This window comes from Chlamydotis macqueenii, chromosome 10 (genome assembly GCF_036417535.1).
Source record: "Chlamydotis macqueenii isolate bChlMac1 chromosome 10, bChlMac1.mat, whole genome shotgun sequence".
Lineage (NCBI taxonomy): Eukaryota > Metazoa > Chordata > Aves > Otidiformes > Otididae > Chlamydotis > Chlamydotis macqueenii.
The window spans coordinates 3,929,043-3,948,207 of record NC_141565.1 but is presented as its reverse complement, the minus strand read 5'-3'; the positions used below and the strand labels follow the sequence as shown (position 1 = coordinate 3,948,207).

The following is a 19,165-nucleotide window of genomic DNA, read 5'->3' as shown; positions in this document are numbered from 1 at the left end:
CTTAATAAACTCAAGAACTACATGTAGTACTGATACATAAAGGCTTGACAGACATTACCTTAAAATGTAGGAAGGTGCATCTACGATGTTCATGCCACTCAGCATACGATGAAAGGCTTCTGAAAAATGTTAAAAGATTTCTGTGTTCCTCAGTCCTACAAAAGAAAAATATATTATTTAATCCAAACAGTAACAGTCAGATATGCCAATTCTATGGCCTAAAATTTGCACTTTTTTCTTAAAGAATGTGATTAGGATTGTTCGAATTCGAAGCTAGAAATCACAAACAAACCACCAATCACGATAGAGGAAAAAAGCTGTAGTGTAGATATTGAAAAAAAAAAAAAACCTGAAGAATTCATTTATAAACCAGTGTTTTGAACTCCTCGTGAACATAAGCAGCAATAAAGTTAGTCGTATATGTAAAATGTGATAACTTGACAAAGTAGTCACCTGTAAAGTCTTAGTTTGATTTAACGTTTGTTCATCTAATACTGATGTTTTCCAAATAAATTCCAAGACATTACATAGCAAACTTTATCCAACAAAACTGGCAAGATTTCCCGAATTGCATCACTAAGCTTTGAATATTCCCGAGATCTTTGTCCCGATTTAACTAAATCTTTGCACGACACATTACCTGCCCCTGCCCACATGACATCCAGCTTTTCAGGATTAACTTTGAAACTTCGGTATATGTCGTAGTTCAGCCCCAATCGGGACCAGACTATGCAGTCTCCCTCTCTCTCTCTCTCACTCCCCCCACCCTCCAAGGGAACAGGGAGAGGTAATATCAGGAAAACGGCTCGAGGTTTGAGATAAGGACGGGGAGAAATCCTTAAAGTTACCGTTACGGGCAAAACAGACTCGACTTGGGGAAACTATTCATTTATTTCTAAAAACAAAGCAGGATAATGAGAAAGAGAAGACGATAACTTCCCCCACCGCTCCCTCTTCCCAGACTTAACATTATCTCTACCACCTTCCCCCCCGAACGGCACAGGGGGGAAGAGGGAATGGGGGTTGTGGTCAGTTCATCACTTGTCACTTTATGCCACTCCTTCCTCCTCGGGGGAAGGACTCCTCACATTCCTCCCCTGCTCCAGCGTGGGGTCCCTCCCACGGACTGCAGTCCTTTGTGAAACTGCTCCGGCGTGGGTCATCTCTTCCACGGGGTGCAGCCCCTCCAGAACGGCTGCCCCAGCGAGGCCTCCACGGGCGACAGCCTCCTTCAGGCACCCGCCTGCCCCGGCGTGGGGTCCTCCCCGGGCTGCGGGGGGATCTCTGCTCCTCCGTGGGCTCCCCGGGCTGCAGGGGGATCTCTGCTCCTCCGTGGGCTCCCCGGGCTGCGGGGGGATCTCTGCTCCTCCGTGGGCTCCCCAGGCTGCGGGGGGATCTCTGCTCCTCCGTGGGCTCCCCGGGCTGCAGGGGCACAGCCGGCCTCACCATGGGCTGCACCACGGGCTGCAGGGGAATTCTGGCCAGGAGCCGCATTACTGCTCCCCTCCTGCACTGCCCTTGGCGTCTGCAGCCGTTCCTCTCACAGAAATCCTTCACAACGGGCTGGCAGACGCCTCTCAGGGTCTCTTCACATCTCATCTCCTCTCCACTTCTCTCAGCCAGGCCAGGCCGAGTCGGGCCCAGTCGCCGCCCGGCGGGAGGCCAGAGGGTGAGGGGTGCAAGGCCCACAAGGCTCGCGCCTCCCCCTCTCTGCCCCCGCTCAGCTGCTTCACATCTTCTCTTCCCAATTTTTTTTTTCTGTTTTCCCCTTCTTAAATACGTTATTGCAGAGACGTTATCACAGAACATTCTGCTACCACTTGGCTCAGCCCTGGCCAGCAGCGGGTCCGCCCTGGGCCCGGCCGCGTCAACTGGGCAAAGGGGAAACAACTTCCAGCAGTTTCCTACAGAAGCTGCCACCGCAGTCCCCTCACTACACAAAACCAGAACAGTAAACAAGCAAGTAGTTCATTAGATCATACCTGGCATTTAAACCAAAACCTTTGACATACAGTTAAATCTTGGTCTATCTGCTATTAAGGAGGACGGTAATATTCTCAATACTTAAGGGGTTGGGACAGGACAGAGGAGAGATATGCCAATAAATCTGTAATTGAGAACTGGAGTACAGAGATCTTAGAGCCAAGCCCAGTGTAAGTAGAAACTAACAAACCTGGATGGAACTGAGCTGACTCTTGCAAAACGTCCCTCAGTATTTCTGCAGTTTCGGTCTCCCTCATGACTTAGCAGTTCAGCTGCACGTGGATACGTTATGGCTTCATTCATAAATATGAACCTATGCTTGCAATAATAAATTTTCTTGGAACCTTATGTCCTGCAAAGAGAAGTGCAGAGACACCTTTGCTGGACTTGCACTTAGCCAGTAGGGATTTGGTAGCTCTTACAGCCTCTAGCATGAGGCTAACATATCGGTGCTATTCTGGCAAGGAAATCAATTGCAATATTAGTTTTTGATCCATCAGTAGAAGTAATTTTACTTTCTGGCATTTCTGCAGAGTTTTCAACACAAGAGACAAAGCGTAAGAAAAATGAAGAAAAGTTCCGATAGTTTTGGCTTTGCCAGTTTCAGAGTAATTGAACAGCATCAAGGGAAAGTGTTTGTGTACAATGATTCCACGCTTAGTATAATAAGATTTTTCCATTTCCAATGACAATAGTTAAACAGAGGCAACAATACACAGTGCCAGCTAAACCTATGAGATTACAATTCCAAGACTTCGGTGCTAAAGTCAAGTTAAAAATACAGGCAACACACAGAAGAAACAGAAAACAGATTTTGCACGTAGAACATAAGGAAGTTTATTTCCTACATCTTCCACACACATGGAAGTTAAATCATTTAAGCTTCAATATAATTTCAAAACAAAGTATTCACAGTATCTAAAGAAGCAAACAGACGCTTCCACTCCCAAAGAAACAAACATTTTGAAAAATATACACAAAATTATTGCTGAAGTAATTTCCAAAGAAGTTCCAAAGACAGAAGTACAGAATCAAGGAAAGCTACACAGCTGACTAATACATTCTTGCAGATGGGGAAAAATGCACACTGCTTTGAAAATACAAGTTGCTATTGATACGCAGAAATGATTACTCCTATTGAATAGGATACCAAAACATCAGACTGACACTGATGAAAAACACATGGCACTAACTTGGACTGAGAGATATCTTTTTTTTTTTCATCAGTCTACAAGGCAGTAATGACTTGGCATGTAAGAGAAGTTGGAATGCATCAAACACTGGGGCTGGTATGTTCCTTTGTCACAAAATTTGATTTACAAAATGCATTTGCTAGCAAAAGTAAGTGACATGCTTTTCTACTTCAGTAATTGGCACTGAAGTTACCTTCTTTCATTATACAGTTACTACTTTGTCCTCCTAGCAAAACTGAGTTAGTTTGTATTCAACCATGATGTATACAAGCAAAACATTTTTAGCAGAAGTACACCGTTACATTCACTCTGAGACAATTCAGAAAGGCAGGCAACAATAGAAGAAAGAAATCAAAGTACTGGAAAACAGTAAGGTGCAAAAGTGTGCCTTAGGACGATTAGGATTAGAACCATTTCAATGACGAGATCCATTTGCGTAAGACAGGTGCCATCACGGTAGAGTTTGTAGAAGGCAGGAACTGAACAGATCATACCCTCTTTATTGTTAATAACACAGTGACAGCAACCATTAAATCATATATGCAGACATCTCAGCTCTAAGCAAAAGAAGAAACAGATAGTCCACCTACTGTTACGAGGCATAGTTGTATTAAAGACAGATTAGAGAAAACAGATAGGGAGGTGGTTGGAGGAGGAAGAAAGGTTTCTCTTGGAGGGGTTTCTTTATAAGAGAAAAATAAGAGAAAAAAACCACAAAACTATTCTTCAGATTTCTAGTAATGTAAGGATCAGAATTGAGAAAGGAAAGGAGACAAGATAAGATGACTGAAACTGTCAAATAGCCAACCATCCACCCAGTATTGCCGGGGGAGGGAGGAAAAAGCCAACCAAAAGGTGTGCAGTTTGACTAAAGAAACATGGCAAAAACACAAAGAGTGCAAACCTCCACAAAAGCCAAGTGTCAGAATACCTGAAGCAACACAATGCTTAATCATAAGGGTGAACAATTTCATGTCATTGTCGAGGTGAAGCCACAGTCAAACGAAACAGACTATTAGTCATTGCCAAAACATACCTGGCAAGCATTGCTTTGAAGACACCAAGATTTATTTCAATTATTAATATAGGATTTTATAAGTTTGCAAAACCTGACTGAGGAAGATATCCAACTTTCATTTGCGAATATTTCAGAAAGTTACAGAGGATCTAAGTTCTACATGTATATTTTATTTTTTAACATCCTTTCTGTTTCAGATCAGTTATTCTTTGTGAATTTTCAGAACAGCTGAGAGTAAAAACTTGAAGCCATTAACAGAATGGCTAAAACAGTACATTACCAAGTTACTTCAGCCATGCAAGGGAGAACCATGTCTCAGATCCAGCTCTATCTAATATACAGAAATAGCAATCCTTAACATGTTAGACAAACTTAAACTGGAAAAAAAATACATGAAGTTTATTCAGGTATTGAAAATGTAAAAGAAAAGCCAAATAATTTTTATCCTAGCCTGGAAAGAATAGCATCATTAAAGGAAGTTACCACAGTAGTGTCAGTTGCCAACAAAATCAGGCTAAGATGAAAAAAATGCTGGCAGTACATGCAAAATTGAGTCCCAGAAAGGATGTAGGCACACACTGATTTACAGTAGCTGACTAGCTCTATGTTCTGGACAGCTTTTTTAAACCACAACTAGTAGTTGTATAAAAACTACACATACTATAGGAAAAATCAAGACTAGTAACGACTGCCCACATCTCACTGTCTACTGGACATGATTCTACACATACCATAATACGCTTTGTAAATATACATACATTGAGGAGGGCAACACAAAACTTTGTTACAAAACTACATACCTAAAAATATTCTTTAAAAACCTCACAATTTTGATGAGTATCCACTTTTATGCAATTTAAAAGGCTATCACAAACCTTATGACCTTGTTTTAGCATTATGCTTTAGTTTGTCTATATTTCTTCTTTCCTCTCATATTCATCTTTAGGCTATAAAGCAGATGAAAATTTTCAAGGCTAGATCACCAAGCAGAGATAGCGAGTTTTGGCTAATAAGTTCAAAGAATCAGTTTCAAATGTAAAAGTCTATGAATTATATCCGAGTATATACTTCTCTCATGTACAGATATAGCACTAGCTAAATTTAGAACATGAAACTAGATTTAGTGTATAGAAACAGTGAAAATCTGTGCTGGCATGAACAGGCATATGTAACATACATGCTTTTTGGTACTGGCAAGTGTGTTGGTTTTGTGTAGCGGGGGGGCTACGGTGGGAGCTTCTGTAAGAAGCTGCTGGAAGTTGTTTCCCCTTTGTCCAGCAGACTCAGCCGGGCCCAGGGCGGACCTGCTGCTGGCCAGGGCTGAGCCGATTGGTAACAGAATGTTTCCTGATAACGCTTCTGCGATAACGTATTTAAGGGGAAATAAGTTAAAAAAAAAAAAAAACAAAAAAAAAAACAAAAAAAAAACCCCCAAAAAAGTGAAGAAGCTGGAGCAGGGGCAGAGAGGGGGAGGCATGAGCCTTGTGGGCCTTGCACCCCTCACCCTCTGGCCTCCCGCCGGGCGGCGACTGGGCCCGACTCGGCCCGGCCTGGCTGAGAGAAGTGGAGAGGAGATGAGATGTGAAGAGACCCTGAGAGGCGTCTGCCTGCCCGTTGTGAAGGATTTCTGTGAGAGGAACGGCTGCAGACGCCAGGGTCAGTGCAGAAGGAGGGGGAGCAGTAATGCGGCTCCTGGCCAGAATTCCCCTGCAGCCCCTGGTGCAGCCCATGGTGAGGCCGGCTGTGCCCCTGCAGCCCGGGGAGCCCACGGAGGAGCAGAGATCCCCCCGCAGCCCGGGGAGCCCACGGAGGAGCAGAGATCCCCCCGCAGCCCGGGGAGCCCACGGAGGAGCAGAGATCCCCCCGCAGCCCGGGGAGGACCCCACGCCGGGGCAGGCGGGTGCCTGAAGGCGGCTGTGGCCAGTGGAGGCCCCGCTGGGGCAGCCGTTCTGGAGGGGCTGCACCCCGTGGAAGAGATGACCCACGCCGGAGCAGTTTCATGAAGGACTGCAGCCCGTGGGAGGGACCCCACGCTGGAGCAGGGGAGGAATGTGAGGAGTTCTTCCCCCGAGGAGGAAGGAGCGGCATAAAACAACGTGTGATGAACTGACCACAACCCCCATTCCCTCTTCCCCCCTGTGCCGCTCGGGGAGGCAGGAGGAGGTACAGATAACTGAAATTAAGTTATGCCTGGGAAGAGGCAGGGGTGTGGGGGAAGTTGCTTTTTTTCTCTCTCATTATACTGCTTTGGTTTTATTAATAATAAATTGAAATAGGTTTCCCCAAGTCAAGTCTGTTTTGCCCATAACAGTAACTTCAAGGATTTCTCCCTGTCCTTATCTCAAACTTTGAGCCTTTTTCCTGATATTACCTCTCCCTGTTCTCTTGGAGGGTTTGGGGAACGAGTGAGAGACTGTGCAGCTTGGTCCTGAGCAGGACTGAACTACAACAGCAAGGGAGAGAAAGACTGCATAAGAGCATCATTTCAGTTAACTGTCTCATAGCACTTAAACTACCCAGAAACAATAATTCCTAATTAGCGTAAATTAGCTTAATGCTGAAGCCAACTACAACAAATGCTAAAATATCAGGAAAGCTTGGTATAAAATAATAAGGTACTAAGAGAATACATGTTAAAATTTAAGCCTCTGGGGCTTTTTGGAAAGAATTTAGCATTACAAAATGTCACCAGATTTAAAAAAATAAAAATCCACTAGGAGCAGAAAACACCCGTCTCTAAGGTCAACGTCTATGTAACAGAGAAGTCATCCAAAACCAGCAAAAAGCCTATTCAAGCAGAGAGTAACTACGTATGACGTTAAAATCACATGCTCTTCATCCAAATACTAGTTCACTTTTACAAAATAACATCAACAAAAGTATACAAGAAACTTAACTGCTGTAAAAGTATTTAAGGCTCCATTAATACTCTTTTAGTTATTTTAACAGGAAATCATTTTAACTCACTGCAGTATGCGAGACTCCTTGCATTAGCATATAAAAGTAATGCTTACAGCTGTGGGAAGAATTCATGTTTCCCCTCACTTCCAAAATACCTAGCCCACACTGTGTTTAGTATAATGCAGACATTTCATAAATCCTTCACTCTGACTTATAAATTCCAATTAGTTAATCAAAAATTCTCAAACTGTCTAAAAACTCCTCCTACTTGATTAAGTAATTTATGCAATAGTTAACTAAGACAACAATTAATTGGATATCAAGGAAAAAAAAGAAAAAAAACTGGCAACAAAAATTTTAATAGATATTCTGGTCCCTCAACACTAATAAAGTATAACATAAGTGATAACTGGTGCAAAGCAGACTCAAGTAAAATTCAAAAATAGAAGACTAAATATTGTGATTCCATTTGCATATGTATTTTATTGTCACAACATATATAAAGAATGATATACATCTTTAAAAACAGATATTATATATTGTAGCAGTATTTGGTTGAAAAGAAACTGCTGAATTTTGCTTCTTTTAAAAACATGTTGCTCAAGAGTTCTAGCATTCCTCTGTTTTCTTCCAAAGCAGGATGGGCTTGGGAATTACATATGAATGCCAAGTTTTTAACTCTGGTGCTATTAAATACCATTTTCTATCATGCTTTATTGAAAACAAAGAAAAAAAAAATTAAAAGCTGAGGAGGAAAAAATCCAGGCCAGCAGAGAAAACAGAACAGAGCTAGACAATGGATTTGGCAAGACTGGGCCAAGGAGGCAAAAGAAGGCAACAGAAACTGGTAGGGAGGCTGAAAAGAATGAACAACACAGCAGAAGACCACATTTAGCTGGTCAAGAATGGAGGGAAAGGGAGGGAAGAGGTAGGAATCAAGATTCTAAGAGCAGCTGCTAGACTGAAGAATAAAGGGCTGGTTGGGAAAAGTCTGAAACCGCACATGAAAAGAGGGGATTAAGACTCAGAGTAAGAAATGAGAACTAGCTTAACAATGGGATTGAGAAAACAAGCCATAAAGGGAGATCACATAACAAGATTAAGTCAATGTAACAATAGGTTGCTGTCAAAACAGACCTTGTCACCATCAGCCCCACTCTGGCCACGTATTTACTACCTTCAATTGGCAACACTGTGACACTGCAGGACAAGTCAAATAGACAAAATGACATCTGAAGGAGCTGTGGGAGGGGCAAGATTGTCTCTATCCCATTACTTTTTCAACCAAATGACTACATCAAACTTATCTGCCATGGGGCCTCAAGAGTATATGCACTGACACAAGGACAACAGGTGGTACATGCAAATAGAGGCTAAGGAGAAAGAACTGCTTGCTTTATTGACAGCAAAGCCTTAATTCACCTTAAATCATTTATGAAAACTTATGTTTACTTAATAATACTGGTATAATGTGGAAAATGACCATGGCAGTGAAGAGACGTGGACAAGACTGCAGTGCTGAAGCCAGGATGAAGTAAAGTCTGCCTCTACTTCAACACATCACTTTCCAGTATGACTATTAAGTTCCAAGACACTTCTGCTGTCAGGAGATACTCATGAAAAAAAACAGGATAATTTCCTGTTCTAAATCCTGCTTCTTGAGAGCAGTCAACTACTGTTCTCAGTTATTCCATTAGCTTTAGTAGATTTGTATGGAAATTCCAAAGCCTCTAAATGAAAAACTCAGCTCTCAGTACAGACTAATGAAGCCTGAGGTAACTCAGTAGACCTTTCTTTTCACCTATTCATTTGCCTTCCCTCTCCGAGTCTAAAAAATAATATAAAACAAAAGAAAGCACTTAAACAATAGGACTAAGATTAAGATTACCCAATAATAATTAATAAATAATAGATTCATTCTCAGAATAGTTTGCTAGCAAATTTCACAGTGCAATATCGCAGACAAATAATTTGATCATTATTCATCCTGTGTAGCACAAGAAGTTGACGTCCTCCAGAAAAATAATCAAAAAGTTGCATTCAGTCATGTGCTTAAGTTTTAGCACGTACGTTTTCTTAACCCACTGCACAAATACACTATTCCAAGTTTTTAGACTATGTCCTATTGTTTTAAAATAACAGTGAAAGAAATCCTGATGAAAAGAAAATAAATGGAATGGCGAGCAGAGAATCAGAAGGAGGCAGGTCCTGGAGAGCGGTGCTGAATGTATGCTTTAGCCATTACTCATCCAGATTGCAGAGCTGCAACTCACATGCACATGAGTAACAGATAACATGTTGATTACAGAAATGAAAGGGCAATAGCTGAGATTACCTTGTTATATCTTTCTCTGTACCAAACAATTTCAAACAGCTAAAGCACATTATAATCCAAAACCTGTTTCTGTTCCACATGAATTCATAGTGGTCTTTTCAGGCCTTAAAAGTTACATACATTCCACCTTTTCTCCACAAGAATACAGACAAGGGATCAGAAGTGTTTAGCTTGGGCTAATAGTACATTACCAAACAAACTGCCAGTAGTTTACAGGAAAACTCAGTATTGCATTTAGTATCAGTATCTCATACAACAACTTTCCTTAAACTCCATCTTACCTTGACACAAACTTGCTCATATCTGAATCTTCTCCAGATTCCATTACAATGCTGAGATCAGTAATAACAGCAGACACATTGTCTTTGTTCTAGGTTAGAGAAGTAACAACATAATAATTTAGAAATTTCTCTAGCTAGGAGAAAAAAAAAAAAATGTATCTATTTGCATATTAAACAGACAAAAATATATCTAAACGCTGCTAAGGACTATAATCCTTAAAATAACATTTTTCAAACTACAGCTCATATGTGTGGGCATTTTCTTTCACTGCAGCACTATCAGTATTATCCACACAACAAGGCTTTTGGAATAATACCTGAACTAGTCAGCATAGAAAATATACATGTATAAAGGAAGACTTATAAATGAGAGGTTAATCTACTTCCTTTCATGTCACTTCCACTTCTTTAAGCTGCTTCTCATTTTCCAACACAACCCTTAGTTACCACATAAACCAGAAAACTCAATTATAAGGTTTCATCTGAAAACCATAACAATTCTACCTTAAGTTATAAAACATAAGATAATTTTCCTATTATTTTCCTTCTATTATTTTTTATTTGACAGTCTACCATTTTGCCTCAAATTCTTGTGCCTTTCTACAATAACAACTGTTAGTCAGGCATATGCGCATGACAACAAAATTAAGTGTTTTCAAATTAAAATATCTAAAAAACTATTAAAACTCAGAAAATAAGTTCATACAGTAGAAATGGAGCCACAAAAGAATTTAATTCTTTTTTCTATGCATTCTTGAACATACCAAAGAAACAGGTTAGATAACAGTGAATGAAAAAAGCTTAAAATCATGGCTTCAAGACCATAGCAAATGTTTCACTTTATACCGGAGACTTCGTACTTTATTTTCCTTATACCCAGTAACTACAAACAAATGGGAATGGTAACACCAAGGAAACTAAACAGACAAGTTGGAGTCAAATGCCAACATATCACAGCAAGCTCTAGTACTGATTGGACAGAAGTACTGCTAACAATGCCATCAGTGAAGATGGAGAAAGCAAACCAAGACACTACAAAGTTTAGGAGATTGAGTAAGTAACATCAGGAAAAAATAATTTTAAATTTAGAGCAAAGAGTTCAACATATGCATGGAGTTTTAGAGAAGCTCTTAACAGTCGCAAGCTAACATGCTACCTTCTGAAAAAGCTGGTTTTACAATTAGTGGGTTACTAACACATACCAAGATGCCATCTTGGGGTCAATAAAAAGATGTAAAGGATAGCACTTGAGAAGAAAGCAACTCTTATTTGAATGATTGCTTTCTGAAGAGGTTTGGCCTTATTTTGGCAGGTTTTCAAGCTAGTTGTACATGTCCTCTCCTAATACCTAAATATAGTAAGAGGGGAAAATAAATAAATCAAACAATGCTTTTGTATTAACCCATTTTCTTCACTCACACTTCAACCTTCATAAGCATCCACACATGCGAATGGTGAACAGACAGGAGCTTCTTTGCTTGCACTCAAAGCTGGCAAAACACTAGTCATCTTGGGAATATAAACTATAGTTTTGGCACAGCATCAGACTAACATAAAGAACCAGCTAAGATGCAGAATAGGTCAGGCAGTGAGTGACCAATATTGCAGTAATACAGACATAACCCCAACCATTCAAAGCTAGTCAGAGTGAACACAGACTTGCCTACCCTTCTCTGTACAACTGTAACCTGGAATGCAGCTGTTAACATGAATGCCACTTAATATTTTAAGATCAAATTAGAAATCATTACAAGAACAGTCTGTTACTGTACATTAACAGGTTTGATTTAAGGTACTACGGAGCTGAATTAGCCTTATTGTAATTTAACTACTAGATTAAATAGCTAGAGTTAACGATGTGAAAAAAAATAGTACTTCATCCTCTGCTGCACATCAGTGTATGTTACCTACTACACATTTCCCCAAAACAGCTATTGTCTTTTATTTCTCAAGATGGGTGAAACTAGTTGCAGCTTTACACTATCTGGTCCATGCTGATCTCAGTATAGGTTATTTTGAACACAACCGTTAATGCCGTATCTTAGAAAACAATCTTCTCCGTTTTCATATGCAAGAGTCGGAAGTGTAAAACAGTTAAAGGTAAGTTCCCAGGTCTCAGTCTGGCCTGAAGTCACAACTTTTCTGCGAGCTATGGAGGCAGACTGCTGTATCCACAGAAGACCTACTGACTTCACTGCAAGATGACCTGCACAGTATACAAAGTCTGTGGCAAAACCAAGATAACATGCCACTACTTTTACATCACAGCAACAACCAGGTAGGCAAAATGTCTAAATGGAATTGTTCTCGATCTAGTCATGAGATATGCTTTTTCATTATAAAGAAATGGAAGACAGTAATTTTTTAACCATATAAATTAGAAAACTGTATATATCTTAAAAATACAACCCTTAAGCTTTAATTTTTGAAGTACCGAATTCTCTCAAAATCTACTTGATGTAAACAGTTCTAACAAAATGAATATATAGAACTGTACACAATGGTTGCATTTTCATGGTTGTCTTTTCAGGTAGTCTTTTCAGCAATCCTCCCAGTCAAAGGGAAGGGGCCTGAAAGGGCCAGTCGAATCTCGCAAGTCAAATGGCTACAGGAACGGTGCCACAGCCAGGGCTTTGGCTACTTACACCATGGAACTTGCTTTGGGAAGCCTGGTCTACTAGGGGCTGATGGGGTACACCTAACTGAGAAGGGGAAGAGCGTCTTCAGCCAAAGGCTTGTCAGGGTTGTCAAGAGGGCTTTAAACTAATATTGCTGGGGAAGGGGGAGCACAGTCCAGCCCACCACTGTCAGCATGGCACCAGCACCAGCACCAAGTGCCCAGAAGCTGAGGAAGGATCGCAGGTCAGTAGGACAGAACCTAAACTGCAGACCAAAAGAACTCCTACTGCTCCAGCCAGCAAGTCGGCTTCACCAGGGGCCCAGCTTAAGTGCCTCTGTGCCAACGCACGGAGCATGGGGAACAAACAGGAAGAGCTGGAAATGTCTGCACGCGTGCAGGGCTACGATCTTGTTGGCATCATAGAGACATGGTGGGATGACTCCTATGACTGGAGTGTTGGGCTATAGGCTCTTTAGGAAGGACAGGCAGGGGAGATGAGGAGGGGGCGTCGCTCTAGACGTCAGCAACCAGCTGGAATGCGTGGAGCTCTGCTGGGGATGAAGGAGGAGCTGACAGAGAGCTAACGGGTCGGGATTAGAGGACGGGGGACGGACAGGGGATGTTACAGTGGGGGTCTGCTGCAGGCCACCTGGCCAGGAGGACACAGCGGATGAGGCCCTCTACAGACAGATAGAAGCAGCCTCGCGGTCACAAGCCCTGGTCCTCATGGGGGACTTCAACCACCCTGACATCTGTTGGAGAGACAACACGGCAGGGCACAGGCAGTCCAGGAGGTTCCTGGAATGCGTGGATGACAACTTCCTCCTGCAGGCGATAGAGGAGTCAACGAGGAGGGGTGCTATGCTGGACCTTTTCAACTGAAGTGGGCTTTTGAAATGTATACACTTGGTATTCTATATATCACTTACTCTAGTGTATGTCATCAGCGATTAAGTAGCGCAAGTTTTACATGTTACGTAGACAAGAGGTGCCATCTACTGGTGCAAGAGATCTAAGCAACACCAATGCAGCTTTAAATAAACACCCAATTACTCATCTGAGCTCCTTTGACACTAAAAGATGTCAGCATTCTGCAGGAGCATACAGGTGAGAAAAAAAAACATTAATCTATCCAAGTCGCATAATTCACACAGGCTATTTCCATGCTCAGAGCCAAGTGCAGCTTTAGACAAGTAAATGGTAAAATGTTATCAGTAGGACCACAAGTTTCAAGTCATGCATGGACTTAAGAGGTTGCAAAACCTCTTAAAGAGGAGTGAGTCCAGAGGAGGCCACAAAGATGATGAGGGCTGGAGCGCCTCTGCTGTGAGGCCAGGCTGAGAGAGCTGGGGCTGTTCAGCCTGGAGAAGAGGAGGCTCCGGGGAGACCTTAGAGCGGCCTCCCAGTGCTTCAAGGGGGCTACAAGAAAGATGGGGAGAGACTCTTCAGCAGGGCCTGTTGTGACAGGACGAGGGGTAATGGTTTCTAAACAGAGGGAGGTAGATTCAGACTGGATATAAGGAATTTTTTTTCCACTGAGGGTGGTGGAGCACTGGCCCAGGTTGCCCAGAGAGGCAGTGGATGCCCCATCCCTGGAAACATTCCAGGCCAGGTTGGCCGGGGCTCTGAGCAACCTGATCTGGTTGGAGATGTCCCTGCTCCTGGCAGGGGGGTTGGACTGGGTGGGCTTTAACAGTCCCTTCCCATCCAAACCATTCTGTGATTCTATGAAAATAACCTAATTCAGCTGAACTCCTGCAGTGTCAAGTTATGCAATCCACATGTAAATAAATATTAGTTTCCAAATTCATAAAGCTTTTCTTAAGATTAGGAAGCACATCTTTACATAGCAACACAGTCTTTAATACTATCAGGTCCAATCATAGGGAATTTTTAAAAACATCTTTAAAGCTGAGCCAAAAATCAAGTTTTCTTGAGAAGGAAATTTCCTGATGTCAAAATTATTATTACAAATTGGGGTGTATTATTACAAATTAGAGTAGCAGCTGTTTTCCACTGCTTATCATTTTGAAATCTGTGCTAAGAAAGGATTCTTATGAGACAGCTTCCTAGCAAAAAATCTGGAATCATCAGTGTAACTGCTGTGCAATCGCATGATGTAATAGCCAAGCAAACAGAAATATAACCAAAGTTAAAAAAAAAAAGTTCAAGTTTGTAGCATTTTAGCTTTTCCTCAGTTTCCTCAAAAGAGGTAAGGCTCGGAAGTTTCCAATCCCCAGAGCAAGATCTCTGACTATAGGAGAACACAATAAGAATTTAATGACTGAATGCTGAACTCAACCTTCAGAACTGTTTTGCTTCGATGTGCATGGAATTCAAAAGTAGACTCCAGCTGTTACAGAGTGAAAACAACCCACTGAAGCTTAGATTAAGGAGACACAGGCAATCAAAGTAACTAAACACCAGTTGAAGGTTTCAGCTGGAAAAGGAAGGATTGACATTTTTACATTTGAAGTCTTGCTTGTTTATTTGTTTGGGGTTTTTATAAACATAAATCCTTACCTGCATTTCAAGCAGCTGGAATTCTATTTGAAAAGACAGAGAATGGCAATTCCCTGATAATCTGTGCTTCTGCACTGCTCTGTTTCCAGCTGCCATAAAATAAAGTTAAAAAAATACTTGATTATAATTCCATTCAACAGTTATTACATTTCTTCCATTAGTCATATTTAAAGTACCAACTGATACTGTTCATCATGTAAATATTGAAGTCAAGTTAAATATGTTAAGAACAACAAAAAAAAAAACTTCACAGTAGTCTTTCACTTTCCCACTACGAGAAATAAAGAAAAAATAATTGTCTTTCTGCTAACATTGAAAGTAGAATTACAACGTGCATTTGCCAATGTAATGAACTGATACAGTATGCTCAGTATAGCATCAGAAAAGGGCACAAAAATGCTTACTTTTTTCCATTGTTTTCTTTGAATGACTTGTGAACTGAATACCAGTAAATTTCATTAAAAATGAGAGATCTTTTTCTAGACTTTCAAGTTGAGCTTTCAGGTCAGATTCATGTCCCTTAGATTCTCTCCAAAATTCTCTTTGGAACGATTTTCTAGAATTTAAAAAGAAAAAAAATCATCAAAGGGCAAAAGACCCAGACATAAGAACATGTTTTGTCACCTCAGCACAGCAATACCATTAAATAAAAGGCATTTGTAACATGATCTGATGATTTTCAGACCAAGATCAGTTTTCAATGAGTCAAATTCCAGCTGGATCACATTACTAGGAACAGTAAACTATTTTAACTTACATAAATACTTTATGGCACAGCCTTTATTATAAGTATTGAGATGCAATTATCCATTTTGAGCAACGTAGAACAAAAATGAGCTGTGATGCCTTTACTCATCTAAATGATTTATTTTAACTACGGAGTATACATTGAGTATAGAGTACCAGTTAAATAACGGAAATAAAAAGCCATAACATGGCACTTCTTTGACACATAACTAGACACACTTGTACACATTCCCAAACCTCATCATCTTTTTTTTAAGTAAAAGTGCACTGAGCTGTTTCACAGTACATCGTGGAAAACACAGCCTTTGCAGTCAACAACTTTGAAGGGTCTGTAAAGTAACATACCTGATATCATGCTCTGGCAGTATGACTGCCTTTAAAAAAAAAAGCAAACAAACAACACAAAACCCTAAAAAACCACAAACTACTAACAGAAGGCAGTAAAGAGATCAACCATTTATTATTTGTAATCTTTTACCATATATAGCCCATTTCCTAAACAAGATCAGGACTCTAAAAATAACATGAGGAAAGTCCTAATACATTGGCAAAAGCTCACCCTACACAATTTTGGCAAAGAAACACTATTAATCCAACAGGTGAAAAAAGGCATACATTGACATTAGTATCTCCTCGTCAGAAAAAAGGGTGGATTCTTGCTGGCCATCTTCATACATTTCAGCCAATTGTTTAATTTCTTCTTCCAGTGACTGGATTTCCTCTTCATAAACTTGACAATTGCTGTTGTCCATTTCTGAGAATCAATGTTACTAAATAAAACAAAATAAAGTATATTTCTTAGGCCAAATAACAAAAAATGTTAAAAAAATAAGTTATTTTTATGCAAGGAAATAATTGAAGAAATGCAAATATGACATTAGTCAATTGTTTCTCCTACCCCCTACTTAAACAGAGACAACTGTATTATGTTTTATGACTTTTGAAAACTGAAGAATTGGTACGTACAATTTTTAAGTACCCCAGCTTTGACAAGTATAATCCATACCTCAATAAAGAATTCTAGAGGGTCAAACACTCCTGAATACTATTAGAAGATTACACTAACATATAAACCCTGATCTTCAGCAGCCAAATTTGACAGGAATTCTGTCACCAAGTTGAAAACAGAATTAGGCTGGCAGTAAAACTTTGCTGTTAATGTTACAGTACCCTCCTACTTACACCCTAGGATGTTCACTTAGAAAGACATTGGTCTGCAACAGACATGACAAGAGCAGAAAAGCTGCTTTTTCCGTAATTCTGAACATAACAAAGCTTCCCAAAAAAACCAGTAACTCGCTTTGCTAAAAGCACTATGAACAGGAAAGATTCTACTCCTAGTGAATACGGGAAGCTACTCGATACTAGCAAGAATGTGAAAAAGAACAAATTTCTGACTTTACATAAGAGGAAAAAAAAAGTTTTCTCCAAAATAGAGAATAATTTTGGAAAAAAAAAAAAAAAAGAAAAAAAAAAGTAGTTTTGTTGCATTAGTTCAAAGACGAGTCCAAATGTAATTATTAAACCAATTTTGAGACACAGATCACTGCAAAGCCTCCAGATACAGAAGTTACATCAGGAATCTAATGTAGTCAAAGGCTGTCTTTAAGAATCTTTTTAACTAATCACAATTTCACCCAGGAGTGTATCCAGCTGTTTTAAGTTTGCTGTAATAGAACAACAAGCTGTTCTGCAGATAAAAAGCAATCCTAATCAGATACATAAACTGAATTCAGCTTTGCCAGACTTAGCCAGCGATCCCCCGAGTAAATGAAGCACAGCTGCTCCTACCAACATGACAGCATTATCTGCCTTTCAAGTAAACAGCAGTAAAGAGATAAACAACTATGTTTCACAAATAATTCAAAATAAATAAACACCAATTTTAAGGAAAAAGTGACATGCAGCCTAGACATGACACATTCCAAGGATGGTGGAGAACACTATGCAGCTCAAGACTGATGTATTAATGCTTTCAACCAGGAAAAAAAAAAAAAACAAAAAACAAAAAAACAAATCTAGTTGCATGTGTGTTTTAAAACAATCCTTAGGGCATTTGCAAGATCCACACTAACATGGTTCAACAAAAGGGATAAGAGGAAAATAGGATTTTGTCAGTTTATTTCATAACAAACAGCATCTGAATAACACATATAAGAAAACACATACAAAACATGTCTTGCATTAAAAACTTCCTCAGTAAATAAAGAAGTATATGCAATTAAAGAATCACTGAGGTTGTGCCTAGCCATGACTTCCTCTGACATTCTAAAAGCAATCTTACACAATCTACAACAACAAACAAAACCAGTGAGGACTAGAAAGAAAAATTCTCCAACTTTTACCACATTGTACTAGGTTTTCTTTAACTGGATGCAATGAAGAAAGTTTTGCTCCTAATAAAGAGTACGTTGGGGAAAAGAAAACCATCCCAACAGTCAGAACTTTGTGCTAGATTCTCAGTGAACTCCTCTTTTAACAGCTGGGTGTTTTGAAAACGGTAACACAACGCAAACAGTGCTTACAGCTATTTCAACTCCGGTGACCCTACCAGACTGCAGAAGACTAGTGAGGACTTCAGAGAGGATTATCTCCAGAAAAAAAAACACCCGTACATACTTTAATTAAACAAAACACAACGTTAAGGACAGTCAATCGTTTCTTCTCACCCTAAGCGCACACGTGTGCACTTATTCATGAATTAACGGCCAGTATCTCACACTGGTACGCACCTGCCCGTGCACTCCCCTAGGATTTGGCTTTGACGCGGCCGGAGAGGAGCTGGGAAGCGGCGGCGGGCTCGGCGAGGCCCAGCTGGGCGGGCGCCCCGTTCCGCCGCTCGCCTTCCCCTCTACACGCGGCGCCCGCGCCCTCCCCGCCCCGCGCCCCCCCCCCCCCAGGCGCGGGCCAAAGCTCGCGGGAGCTAGCGGCGGCCCCACGCGCGCACAGGGGAGCGGCCGGCAGCCCCGCGCGCTGCCGCGCCCGCAGAGCGCCGCGGAGGGGAGCAGCCCCGTGCCTTCGAACCGCGCGCCAACCCGCCCGCCGCCGGCCGGGGCGCTACCACAGCTGCTCCCCGAGCGGGGGGCGCCGTCCGCGCCTTCAGCTCCGCCTCGCAAAAAAAAAAAAAAAAAAAAAAAAAAGAGCTGCTTAAAGGGCAGTTCCCGAGGTCGTTGGTCCGAGATAGATGGCAAAAAGCACTATTTCGATAGCTATTTCCTTACGGGCTTCTCGTTTACATATTGAGAAAAATCCCCCTACCTTTCTTCCTAGTTAGTTACGCCTAAACCGTCCGCCGTCACAAGACTCACCCATGTGTTCCCATGATAACTGACCGGCTGGAAACAGAAACCCGAAAGTGACAATAAGACAATCGGAATCCAACGGCTTCAGCAGGCGGAACCTTTTTTTTTTTTCCCCGAGTGAGCGATAGAAAGGGATGCGAGAGGGAAGATAAATCGGGTTGCACGGCGCGGCTGGCACATGGCGGCGGTGAGGGAGCGGGCAGCGTTCTGGCGGGGCTGGGTCACAGGCTGCTTACGAGAGGCCTTTGCGTTGGGATGTCGT

At 41.3% G+C, this 19,165-nt stretch overlaps 1 protein-coding gene and 1 long non-coding RNA gene across 4 annotated transcripts in view; both read right to left on the bottom strand.

Annotated features, from left to right (window-relative positions):
- Nucleotides 1-18,899, bottom strand: part of CENPP (centromere protein P) — a 162,941-nt gene extending 144,042 nt beyond the window's left edge. Inside the window, exons 1-6 of one of the 3 annotated variants that reach the window (XM_086755761.1) lie at nt 18,860-18,899; nt 16,217-16,371; nt 15,259-15,410; nt 14,855-14,943; nt 9,712-9,800; nt 59-155 (exon numbers count right to left, since the gene is read on the bottom strand). In XM_086755761.1, coding sequence (XP_086611887.1) covers nt 59-155; nt 9,712-9,800; nt 14,855-14,943; nt 15,259-15,410; nt 16,217-16,353 — 564 coding nt within the window. In that variant the 5' untranslated portion in view covers nt 16,354-16,371; nt 18,860-18,899. Of the gene's footprint in view, nt 1-58; nt 156-9,711; nt 9,801-14,854; nt 14,944-15,258; nt 15,411-16,216; nt 16,372-18,333; nt 18,607-18,859 lie in introns of those variants that run through there. The other 2 variants (XM_086755760.1, XM_086755763.1) reach the window with 2 other exon arrangements.
- Nucleotides 1-19,165, bottom strand: part of LOC147599458 (uncharacterized) — a 352,989-nt gene that overhangs the window by 226,356 nt on the left and 107,468 nt on the right. The gene's annotated exons all lie outside the window — the stretch shown is intronic.